Source organism: Vanacampus margaritifer, chromosome 16 (genome assembly GCF_051991255.1).
Source record: "Vanacampus margaritifer isolate UIUO_Vmar chromosome 16, RoL_Vmar_1.0, whole genome shotgun sequence".
Lineage (NCBI taxonomy): Eukaryota > Metazoa > Chordata > Actinopteri > Syngnathiformes > Syngnathidae > Vanacampus > Vanacampus margaritifer.
The window spans coordinates 18,643,289-18,656,616 of NC_135447.1; the positions used below are offsets into that span (position 1 = coordinate 18,643,289).

The 13,328-nt window shown below is 40.0% G+C and overlaps 1 protein-coding gene across 1 annotated transcript in view; it reads left to right on the forward strand.

Moving 5' to 3' along the window:
• wscd1b (WSC domain containing 1b) overlaps window positions 1–13,328 on the forward strand; it is a 64,390-nt gene that overhangs the window by 24,304 nt on the left and 26,758 nt on the right. The window contains exons 4-5 of the mRNA XM_077547588.1: window positions 6,779–6,893; window positions 8,222–8,406. Of these exons, the coding sequence (XP_077403714.1) occupies window positions 6,779–6,893; window positions 8,222–8,406 (300 nt within the window). The remainder of the gene's footprint in view (window positions 1–6,778; window positions 6,894–8,221; window positions 8,407–13,328) is intronic.

Genomic DNA, 13,328 nt, shown 5'->3' on the forward strand with positions numbered 1-13,328 from the left:
GGATACAAATCTTTGGCGAGTTCTCCGTGGCTGTGCTACTTTTAAAGAAGTGCTTATTTGCTGTAGGAAGTAATTCCACCTTTGATGTCCACCGTGGGATGCAATAACTCCTCGTGAGTGACTTTGTTGTCATTAGCGGCCATGTCATATATGCGTGTTTTACGCACGCGACACATCACAATAGTTTTTCTTGTATTCCTTTTTTAAGTAAATAAAGTACAGGGTAAAAAGACTAATTGATATGGAATGATATTGAATTATATTGAAAGAATAATTTGTGATAAAAAAAAATTGTCTGTAAAAACTTTTACCATGTTAAAAATGGTTAGCAGGTGAATTAAATGTGCTGAATGTTTTGAATTTGAAATGAGAACATGATGTGAATCTGTTTTGTTAAACGTGTCATTGAAAAGGTTTCATTTTAGGAAAAATTTATTTTTTGAAAGAAATAACTAATAGCTTGTATGGGGTGAATTCCCGGAATATATAAAAATTGGAATGATGAGAATCGGATCAATATGTGAAAGTAGATGTGTATCTCGTATGTTGAATGTCTCGTTCAGAATGAATGGGGAATTTTTATTGAAAAGGTTTCATTTTAGGAAAACTGAATTTTTCGAGAAAAAAATAACTCATAGCTTGTATGGGGTGAATTCCTGTAATATATTAAAATTGGAAAATGAAAATCAGATCAACTATGTAAAAGTAGATGCATGTCAAAGGGTGGAAGAAAAGTCCCAAAACATGCACATCAGAAGACACTGCAACACAAAACAGATAGTAAACTCAAATTAAGACCAAATCACAATTCCTGAAACCAAAACCTTGACAAAAACTCAGATGACAGAATCCTGGTAAAAATACAACACCACGTGTACTGGATGTCAAGAGATGCATCAGCTCCCTAATGTAAATAGTGCAACATTAAAGTGATACAGTGTAAATCAGCAATTAATTTCAACAACAAATGTACCACAGTGAATATTGAAAGAATTAACCCCCATAACAATGCAATGAACATATTTACTACTAGGTTGTTAAGAGCAAATACAGAAATGCAGATTGCTTTGCTCAACAAGTTCCCTATCATTGGGGTTACTACCCTAATACAACAGTGTTAAAAATGGTACAAATTAGATTTGTTATTTCGATACCAACTAACTTCTGACAACACACCCCCCCAAAAATTTTAATTTGGTGCAACCTGGGCTTTGAGACCCTATTGTAGACTACTGACTGGTTTGTATTTTCTAGCAGATTCAATTCAAGAATTGTATTTACTAGTCTATGGTAGACACCAAAGATTCAACGCTCTGCTGCTTGCTCCACATCTTGTCTGTGCACCTTTCTGCCACACGCTTTCTCCCCGCATTTATCTTCTGCAACACCTCTGAGATTCACTTTTTGGCCCTTGGCAGCAATCTCGTTTTATGTTGGTAGTAAGAAAGAAAAAAATGGAAGCACAAACAGTCGTATCCTTGAAATCTTAAAAGCAAAAACATCTTAGAAAACGGACTCTTGGGAGAGATTTTGAAATAAATTTAAAAGTCAACACAGAATGCATTCCAGGCACCCAAAGAAAGAAAATCATTTATTCACAGCATATGGCTCTTGAATAAGTAAAACACGAAGCATATAGTCTAAAAATATGATAGCATCACACCCCAGGAGATAGATATAAATGAAGTCTTCTGAAGAATACACACACACATTTCACGCCACACAATATCGGGAAAGGACGACTTTCATGCGTCCGCTATGAAAAGAAAAGGGTACAACAAAAGCCGATTTTGTGTGACATTTTATAAGAATCTTAATCTTGCCAGCGCATCACAATAGTCTGTCGCAGCCTATTATACATCATTCTATCCGCTGTGGTAAAAATAAGCTATGTAATGTTACCATTACATACATATCATGCTTCAACACACACTCCAGATTTTCTAATTACTGTGAGGAGCTGTTGATGCAGTGACTGCACTGGCACTGTTTGACGTAATTATCAGTGTCATTGTCAAGACAAAGGCAGCTTGGCCCCTACCTAAGTCAAGCTAAATATTGAAGTCAACGTCATTATTGGTCGTTGGGATAGTTCACAGTTTACGGTACACTGTAAAAAACAAAAAAACTGATATTACCGTAGTATTCCCATTCCATAGTTCAATTATCGATCAAGAATCAGAAGTAAGCTACTGTATAAAAAACTTGAACTGTCAAACGAAAAATTAGTTTAAACCAGATCTTAGAATTTTGATTAATCACTTACCGGTAATTAAAAATGCTTTTTATCCAAAAAATTCCCCACCAAATTTAAAGACCACATCTTATGTGTTAATAATTATTTCTACATTTTGATGTTATGAGGCCATCTTCAACATTTGCATCTGCAGCACTCTCATCCTCCTGATTTTCAAATTAGTTAATTACTTGCATAATTTAAAATAATTTAAAAAATGACTCAAATATTTTTGACATGAACAAATTTTCTAAATGTCAATACGCAAACATTTATGAAATGTTTTACTTGAATGGATGTAGTTATGTTCATTGTTCAAAATGTAAGCAATGTCATGCATTGACATGATCGCTTACCAAAAACAAGTGCAATTTAAACTCTCACCCCACCCCCACCCCTACCACCCATTCTTCCCTCTCTGTAATGTTTCAGTGGATCCCAAAAACACGGACAAGTAAGTGAATTTACAAAAAGGATTTATTTACAACAAAAACTCAGAACACAGGCAGAAAGTTCAACAGAAAGAGCTTGCAATGGAAATAGACAATTTGATAACAAAAAACGCATATGTGGAACCGAAAACACACTTGAGCCAGTACAAAGGCAATAAGGCAAAGTACAACAAAAATCTTCAAGAATTTACAAGAACAAGACGGGAAAGCAAGATTAAGGTCGGGGTTGCAAACGAGGTCTAGGCTATCTTGGACTGAGGCATGAGCAAACGAATAGTCCGACAATGAACAGGATAGAAGCTGCCTCTTAAATACCCAAGACATAATTGCTGATGGGCAGAAGCTGTGCAGAGTCTCATGGGCACCACCGCAGGTCAGGCTCAAACTGGAATTACAACAACAACACAACTGAGTGCACAGCCTGCAGGCACATGGAACGTGACAGTGCCCCCCAACCAACGCCCACTGGCGGGCTATCTGGCTTGGAGGGATGAGCTGAGTGGAAGTCACAAATCAGCGACGGGTCCAGAATCCAAGAGCGGGGTATCCACTGCCTTTCCTCCGGACCGTAACCCTCCCAGTCTACCAGGTACTGCACTCCCCCGGCCCCGACGTCTCGAGTCCAGGATCTCTCTGACCGTGTAAACCGGGCCGCCATCCACTACTCGAAGAGGAGGAGGAGGTGCTGCAGGTGGACTCGGAGGACTGGAGGCAACAGGCTTGATCAAGGAAACATGGGATACGGGGTGTACCTTCATGGTAGGGGAGAGTTCAAGTTTCACGGAGACGGGGTTGACCAAGTACAGGATCTTGAAGGGACCGAGGAATCGTAGCTCTAGCTTCATTGAACCCCCGGCGAGATGTAGGTTACGGGTGGACAACCACACTTTCTGGCCTGGCTGGTAGTGAAGGTATTAGTTGATTACTATATTAAGTGTAATCTTTGCGAGTTCAAAAATAATTGAAAAATGAGATCTGATGAAGAAGCCTTCTTTGCAAAGAATTTATTTTAGGAACTCCTAAAAGACACAAGAGAAAATGCTTACATTCTAAGGTGATGTTAAGCCTCGAGTGTGCCAATATGAAAACACACAGTCTCTTTATAGATGAAAAAGCATACTCCTCCTCTGAGGCTGGACAAAGGGTTAGTAATTATAATAGACAGACAAGTGATATACTGACATGTTTACTCCAGTTCCCCGTCCAAGCCGGAAATATATGATTAGACAGGTAATGCCATGAGACCTAGACTCCCTCAGCCCAACAGTGTTATCTCCATGAGAACTTGACTCCCATCACATTCCTATCTCACCAGCTGGAAGGGAGTGAAAAAGTTCCAATATACTTCACAACAACATCATCACAGTTATATTCATTACAATACACAGTTATATGTCCAATATATGTTTATAAGTAAATTCATAAACAGTAAAAATATAAATTGAAAATGTTAAATGTCTTCAGTAGTCAGGAGCAGGCAGTTTCCGTCGGTCTGCGATGGCTTTGTTTCTGGCCGCCGTGCGTACCAATGCCGCCCTTGTCTCCCGCCGAACACTATGGGCCCTCCTCAGGTGAAGCTGGACTGATGGTACGGCTATCTCGCGTTCCTGGGTGGGAAACAAGGGTGGCTGATAGCCGTAAGCTGCCATGAATGGGGAGCGGCCCGTAGCGGAGGAGACCAGGGAGTTGTTGGGGGCGTACTCCACCCAGGAGAGATGCGACGACCAGGATGTGGGGTGGCGGAGACAGATGCAATGAAGGGCGGATTCCATGTCCTGATTAGCCCGCTCGGTCTATCCGTTGGTCTGGGGATGATAGCCGGAACACAAACTGGCCGTGGAGACCAAGACAGAGCAAAACTTCTTCCAGACATAAACAAAAATAAACTGGGGACCGCGGTCTGACAAAATGTCCACAGGTAGTCCATGAATCCTTAAAACATGTTTGATTAGGTACCCAGGGCTGATGGAAGGGGGCGATGAAATGGGCTATCTTCGAAAATTTTCCCCTGTGATGCCGGCAACCCCGTGACAAAATCCAGGGCTATATGTGACCAGGAACACATGCTGGCTTTAAAAAGAGAAAATAATAATAATAATAATAATACAGTGTTCCCCTGTTTTCCGCTGGGGTTAGGTCCCAAAAAATACCAGCAATAAATGAAATTCGCGAAATAGTAACTTTATATTTTACATTTATTATAAATGTTTTAAGGCTCTAAAACCCCTCACCACACAGTTTATACACTTTTCTCATTAAGGCATTTACATTTTCTCACATTTTTCTCTTGTTTAAATATTTTCAATGTTCAAACCTTCATAAATTTTATGAAACAGGTACATTACTGTAATAACAGCAAAACCACGAAAAGTGAACCACGTTATAGCGAGGGAACACTGTAATAGTAATAATAATAATAATGCATCAGATTTATATAGCACTTTTCGTACGTACTCACCCATTCTCTGGTGGCGGTAAACTACATACATAGCCACAGCTGCCTTATCAATTGAAGGCAATTAACATCAAAGAGCACACGAAAGTCAGCTTCATAGCAGGGTCTTATTGTGTGCGATTTTTAAAACCTGCTAGAAAAAGGTGACGCCAATTAAAGCTTGTTAGTATGGAGTTAAATTTGCGTCAAAAGTTTTGTATTTGAAAAAATAAAACTTGAAACTGAAAATTGTTGTGTTGATCTTTAATTTTGCAGAATATAAAAATGGTATATAAAATAAGAATAAGTGTGTGAAACATTTTTTCGGGTCAAAATGAATTTTGATTCACTTTGGTCGTTCTTTTGAATAAATTTTTTGTTTTCACTTTTCACGTCCATATATTTTTTATATTTGAGGTCTTTTCAGTAGAAAGTTTTTTCTTTCCAGATTCAGATCTTTTTTTTTCTTTTTACAGTTTGTCTTTTATTTTTTTGTTTCAAACTTTTGACCCAAATGAGGGGGCAAGGTAACTTTTCCCATTAAAATATATGGAAATTCAATCCATTCCTTCCAGCCCCCAAATTAAATTATATATATACTTCTGCATCAGGCTACGGCGGAGACAGTTTTAGCTGAAAGTCCAGTAGCCTACGACCATAATATGAGTTACACCTTCTAAACAGATCTATCTATCTATCTATCTATCTATCTATCTATCTATCTATCTATCTATCTATCTATCTATCTATCTATCTATCTATCTGGCTATCTATCTATATATATTCAAATTTAAATTAGTGTGTGTGGTTGAAAATAAATACAGTACAACATAATAAGTGGAAAATATACTTCATCACTGAAGAAATCGCGCACTAATGTCTTTAATGTCTTTTGTCTGTTTGGTGGGGATTGGGGTACACATTGTAATGCCGCAACAATTTCCTATGTGTTTCTACACAAATGGCCTAATAAAGAAATCTCTTGAATTTTTACCAAACAATCAAGTGCTTAATGTACTTTAACTTTAATTAGCTTTAATTTGAGTAAAAAATCAGCACAATTATGGCGATGAGTTTACGTACAGAGCTAGAGATGGTTAAATTAACTTAAAAAGCACGAGACGCTAGTCTGACCCGTCCGCTCACCTATGCTGAGAAGGTTTGCAAAACAAAACATGTATCTAACTGGAGGCCTTTTTTTTTTTTTTTTTACCAAAATGTTGTTTGTACTTGAAAAGTTTTTAAAATTGGTGGCTTGTAACTAGAGGTTCCACTGTACCATCGTTAGACTGGTGGTAGTAGTTGTAAAGGACAAGGGGGGTTCATTATAGTTTTCACTCGACTAATGAGACTTACTATTGCAAAACAATTGCTTGAACTAGAAATTTCTCAACAAGTTTTATTTGTACTTCAATGGGTGCTCCATGAAGGGTTAATATTGTTAGGACTACAGCCCTCATCTAACAGTTAAATACCACTGCCGAGTCTGTCCAGTTAACTTTTTGTTAAGCTATTACCAAGCAGGCTTCAGAAATGTGCAATGACTGTAAACTCCATTTGTAGTCATTGATTTCTCAAGCAAGAAAAGTCATATTTTGCTCAATGTGTAATGTGTGTCATCTAATTACTGATCAAAAACATTTCTGATACATGTAGGGAGCTACATTGGTTGCTTCGTGCACAACACCAGCGAGCAAGCCCTTGGAGGAATTATGCTTTATGACCTGCGGAAAATGACCAGCTCTCTGTGTCAAGACACCTGCTCAGAAAGGTAATGCTTTTTTCACAGAGCGCCTATCAAACAGAAGGCCTGCTGTTTGAGTACATGCTATGGCTCTCAGTCTTCTTCATGAAAGCCTCCTGTGTGTTGAGCCAGCGAAGAGCCAGGTGGCTGGATGACAGTAAAAGATGAGGCGGGGTGAAAGAAGCAAATACTATAAGGCCGGATTTGTTGCGAAAGTAAGAGCGGGGGAAGGTGCGTGTGTGAGAGCTTGTGTGTGATGACATCAGTGGTTTGTGGCTGGAGTGGCTACATTTCCCAAAAAAATCTAAGCAGAGAGCATGACTGCATAATAAACGGAGAAGCAGTTGGATTTCTTGAAAGCAAAATCAAGAAAGAAATTATTCCTTTTAATGCCTTAATACCTGAGTTGAATGCGGATGTACTGCTCCGCAGCAAACCACCTCCACATAGTCCCTTGGCCCCTCTTTCACCCCTAATCCACACCCACGGAAATCCTGCTCGTTAACTGAGTAGGCCAATTACTGCGACTGGCAAAAACTAAAATGCCAAGGCAATTTACGAGGAAGCATCAAAAGCAAGTATATAAAGGTCAATTTTGATGAGGTCTCTGTCTTTGCCTAAGAACATAGGATAGAGGATAAAGATGGAGGTGATGAGGAGAAGTCACAGCAGCCTACAGATCACAGGTGACTGCTGTTAGAGCTAAAAAAAATAATTTGCTAAATGAGCATAGGAGGATATGATATAACTAAAACATCTTGTATGGTAGATTAGACACGAAGAGGTTTGACTTAAAGGATGCATTGACATGATCACAAATGTCCTGTGTAGTACTTTAGCCTGAGGCAAGTAGTTGGAGGTTATCGACTGATCTTGCTTTTGGCAGTAGCTAGTAATAACTCGACAAAGTGCAATTACAGGAGAAATTGCGTGGGAATGCTGAAAGCTAAAAGTTGAATGCTAAGATTTGAATGAAGTAAATTCTGAAAGATAAATTATTTGATGATTACAATTTTTTAATTGTAGTTAAATGATAAATGACGAATACAAAGAAAACTTGAACTGCAATCATTGAAAATGAATGGGGAAAAGTTGATATTTGACATTAAATTGTGCGAATACTGTCTGTAATGTGGAATCAGACGATATAATCCCCGGGAGGCGTGACTTTTTGAAGCAAGTTGAAATTTGAATGGTGTAAATCGGATGTATTATGTGGGAGTTATTGCACGGCAAAAGAAATAAGTGCATGAAATAATAAAAGTTAGAAACAACAGAAGTGGGAATGCTGTTTAGCATTCCCACAATTACTGTATTCTTGTTTTGTGTGTATGTGCTTGTATGTGTGCTGTTAGTGGATACCAGTTTGCAGGGTTGGAGTATGGCGCTGAATGTCACTGTGGGAACCAAATCAATAGCCCACAGGTTGCCGATGAGGATTGCAGTCTGGCATGTCGGGGTGAGCGGGGCTCTGCTTGCGGCGGCGTGGGACGTCTCTCCATTTACAAGGTGCAGGAGCAGATGCCAGGTCACCGAAAACGTGAGTCAATTCCTCCTCAGTGAAAATGAAGGAAAGTTTCTTTATTCTTTCTACATGATTAGCACATGCAAGTAGGACAATTAAGTGGATCCCTAATCTTGTTGGGGGAATCGCCACAATTTAAATAGTGGAAATAGAAGTATGGTGGACCCTCGCTTTTTGCTGGGGATAGGGACCAGGACGGCCTGAGAAAAGCAATAATGTGCATATAATTGACACACAAAGTAAAATTGCATGTACCACTTTTTTTTTTAACCCCCCCCCCCACCCCAATTTAAAAAAATAAACAAATCAAGGGAGGGAGGCTTAAAGATGCCCAATGCAGGAAATTTAATTTCACATTTCTACTGCGCACTCCCTTCTTTACGTAGGTAGACGTAACATCCACGGACAGAGGGCAGGAAATTCAAACCCGAATCCAGTCTGAAAACTTTGCCAGAAGCTTGCAGGAATACCCATTGTGAATATCTAAGGTTTTAGTCTACTAAATTAGAAGATGTTTCAGTCATAAATGGTCAAATAAAAAGGCTATTGTAAAGATATTTTTGGGAAAAAATGTTACATAGGGCAGCTTTAAATAAACAAAATGTTGCTCACTTTGTTTAGACATTTATGCCTTCCGGCAGGAGATTCAGGGCCCCCCGCTACAACAACTCATTCCTGCCAACATCCATCAAACTGCTTAACAACCGACATTAACTCAATAAGATATATGGTGCAATGTTGTGTACATACTCATGTGTGTGTATATATATATAGAGAAGTGTGTATATGTGTGTGTATATGGGTGTGTGCAATGTACTTCTCTAAGTAGTTGCTGCACTTCTTATTTATTTAATTTTAATTTGATCTCTTTCTATTCTGTTGTTTTCTCTTTACTGTAAACTGCAGCTGGACGGAGTCCAGGAAAAAGTTCCCCACGGGGAAAATAAAAGTATATCGTATCGTATCGTATGGTATTACCTGTAACTACAAAGTACTTATAGGGTTTGTAAAAATTTTTTTTAATAATAATCACTGATTTATAGCGCATTTCATACACAACGTAAGTCAATATGTTTCACATAATGTAATTAAAAGCATTAACACTTTATTGATATGTTTTGAATCTTTTTCATAATCATATTATTCACTCTGATAATAAAGGATACCAGTAAATCAAGGGACAATATTATACACAAATACAGGGGGGGAAAAGTTTTTTAAGGGTGATTTTGGGGATGCATATTAAACACGGGTGAAGGTTATTCGCGGGATTTTACGTTAAAGATATATATTTTTTAATAATAAAGAATTAACTACCAATAAAGGTTTTCACCCCTCCAAAAAACGGACGAAAAGCAAGAACATAAATAAAAAATGAAAATATTTGATAAAATCTGCAAATAGGTGAATCCACGTGTGCTGAACTGTGAGTATTTGGTGTGCTGTAACCCATTCCAGGTTCACCAAGATCTATTTAGTTGTAAATTCCAGTGTAGACTACCAGCCTCAACATGACATGTTGACTTCCTGTCAGCACATAAACATCTCTCTAAGTCAAGTTAATGCCAAACATAGCAGCACATCGAATTGTTGGTTCTCGTCAAAGTAAAAAGTAAACATTTTTGACGTACTCTGAGACCTCGAAAAGTACCAGCACTGAAACTGCCTCGATTTATCACACAAATGTTATATTTCAACCAGATGGCATTGCTGCAGCTTGACAATAGAAACTTTTAAGCCCTTTTTATACAGCACTGGTTCAGTGTGAAAGCGTTGCGAGTCAACGTTAAATGACGAGTTGCCAGCATGCCCATATTTGAAAGTGCTGATGTACCTGTAGAAGCCTACCAGGAAGTAAAACAGGAGATTTTGCTGCTGGTTAGACCACACTTTGACTAGATTCGCAATAGAGAGCCCTGACTTTGCTCATTTTAAGAAGGAGGAGGACACAACCAGCAGAAAAAAACAAATGGCTCGACAGAAACTTGGATAGTTTGATTATGTTGTTACTTGTAAATTAGCTCCCCGGAATACCGCTTAATCACTCTCCAATTGGAGGCGCTTTGCCGCCTTGGCAAAAGTCTTCTTGCCACTCTGTGCCGTCCAGCAATGCTCCATTCTGTGATCCTTGCTTCTCGTCACATACACAATGAATGGGTTTGATGACTTTGCGCTGCGCCCTGCTAAATGTAGTGTAAAAAAGAGCTTTATGCCAACAGACCTTCCAAACCGGAATGTCTAATGCTATTAGAGCTATCAAAAATAGGTTAATTGACAAGTAATCGATTATCAAAACAATCGGCAATTATTCTAATAATCGAGTGATCGTTTGGAGCCATTTTTTAATAAAAAAATTGTCCAAATCCTCTCATTTCAGCATATCAACAGTAATTGTTCACTGGTTTATGGATTTCTGCATGACAGAAGACTGAATATCTTTTGTGTTTAATCAAAATGAGACATCTACAAACACCTGTTTTTACTTTGGAAAACAATGACCGAACCAGAATTGTCAGGGTCATGCAACTTAGAACATTTAATAAACAGACATGGAAGGAAGACAAGAGACATATATATTCTTATTACTCGCGAAGAGAATGAACAGAGATGTGTAGATCACAATCTCCTGCCCATTCTGACACATTCTGTTGTTTTTCCTCTTTTTATTGGGTTGACCTATCACATGGACATTACTGCTCTGAATGGTTTGGGGAAATACGTAGCAGCAATGTGACAATCATTTACAGGAATTAGTCACTACACAGGCAACAATGCAAACATTTCAAACATTCCTTTACACTAAAAGCTTCTCAACCATAAAAATGCTCCGCCCACTTGTCTTGTGATGAGGGCACAGTTCCTGTCTTGTCATGAACCTTCGTGATTGTAGTTGACTCCAACTCGCACAGTTAAAACAGAGGTCACAATGTTGAATAATCACAATGTTGAATAAATGCTTTGCAATTAATAAAAGACTAAATATGGAATAATTAATATACATTTATCTAACAGGTAACATAGTACTTAGATCAATCGCACCCACCCCCTTTTTTAAAAAAAATCCCTATACAAATATAAAATAAACACCAATCACTGGTTAATAAACAGTAATTAGGGGGAAAAATGCTTTTTAATACACTTTAATGCAAAATTTAAATTAATCAGATTAGTCAATCGATTTTAAAAATTTTCGATAATGACAGCACTAAATGCTATACTGTATGTTAATTTGAATGGTTGTGACTATTTGGCACAAAAAAAAAAATCAGATAAATCAGATATTAGCGATGTCCGATCACGTGGTTGCTGACTCGATCGGAATCGGACGTTGTCTCCCATTCATGACTCGTATAAATACTTGAGATTTTTTTTAATAACTTATTAAATCTGGAGTGGGGCGGTGGCACAGAGACACTTCATTTTTCCACACAATACGTGCGGCATGGCGTCACTTTACTACAGTGACATTAATGCCATTGAGCGGCAGGGCTAAACAAGGAAATGGCGCAGAGGTATTTGGAAGTAGATAAGTTATATTTCATGTGGAAAGCGGAGACGGTGCGACTTGCACTGTGTGAAATGTGAGCATTTCGTGTGCTGATATATAGCAAATGCGTTGCTTCCCCGCTGCACTAAATTGACGGGCAGCCTGGCGACTTTGACGTGCTTTGTGCCATCCCTGCGGATTCAGCTGCGTGTGCGCTCTGTGACATCCCGGCAGATCCAGCTGCGTTGCCTGTGTCGGTGACTCTGGAGTCTGGACACCTTTCGAAGGGCTCCCGGTGCCTAGCCTAGCGCAAATTCGAAGGGTTTATTTCTTATCTATGGATATATTTTGTTTTTATTTCTGTCAGAAGGGTGAAGTTTGGTGGAGGACCCAAACGCAGGGAAGCAAGGCAAGGAGGCAGAGGTGATGTAAAAAAATAAAAGAAAAATTAATTTAATTATACAAAACAAAAGCAAACTCCAAATGGCAATGAAACAAAACGTGGGGAGGACAACAAGGTAAAAAACTGGCAGCATAACTGGAGAAAAACAACAATAAATCAACGCAGACAGAAGACTAAATACACACACACACACACACACACACACTAATGACACATCTGGGGCAAGAAACAAGTGGGTGAGGGCACTGATTGGTTGACAAGGAAGGACAGGATTACACTTAAGACCAAGGGAGACACACAAGGAAAAACAGAACCCAAACATGACAGTACCCCTCTCTCAAGGGACGGCTCCCAGACGTTCCTAAAACAAAAAAAAGTCCAAAAACAGGGCGGGCGGAAGGGGGCGCGGAGGCGGGAATCTGGCCCATCTGTCTGGGCCAGTCCACAGGGCGTCCCGGACGCCAGATGAGGGGAGCCCGGTGGCGCCGGTCCTGAAGGCGTCCCGGACGCCATACTGGAGCAGAAGGCGGCTGTGGCAGGGCATGCGCCGCCGGAATGGGGAGCAAAGGACGGCCGCAGGGCATGCGCCGTCGGACCAGGAGTAGATAGCAGCAGCAGGACGTGCGCCGCCTGTCCACAATCATGGGCTTGGAACAGCCATGGCAGAGGTGAAGAAACTTGGCACGACAGTGGCCAAGGCAAGGAGGCCAGGGGCTGCAGCTTCACAGGCGAGGAGGCCAGGGGCTGCAGCGGAACAGGCGAGGATGCCCGGGGCGGCAGCTTCACAGGCGAAAAGGCTCGAAACTGAGGCTGCCGTGGAGCCGGGACGGGGACTTGAGGACTGTTCCACCAGTCACCCAGAGCGCCACCAGCCAAGGCCGCAGGGCTTCGTCCAACAATGCTATCATCAAAGCTCCAGAGGCAAGTATTTCTATGTGGGATGACAGCGCCCCCGCTGCGTCCTTCTGTGGTCGATTGATTCTGTCAGAAGGGTGGAGTTTGGTGGAAGACCCAAACGCAGGGAAGCAGGGCAAGGAGGCAGAGGTG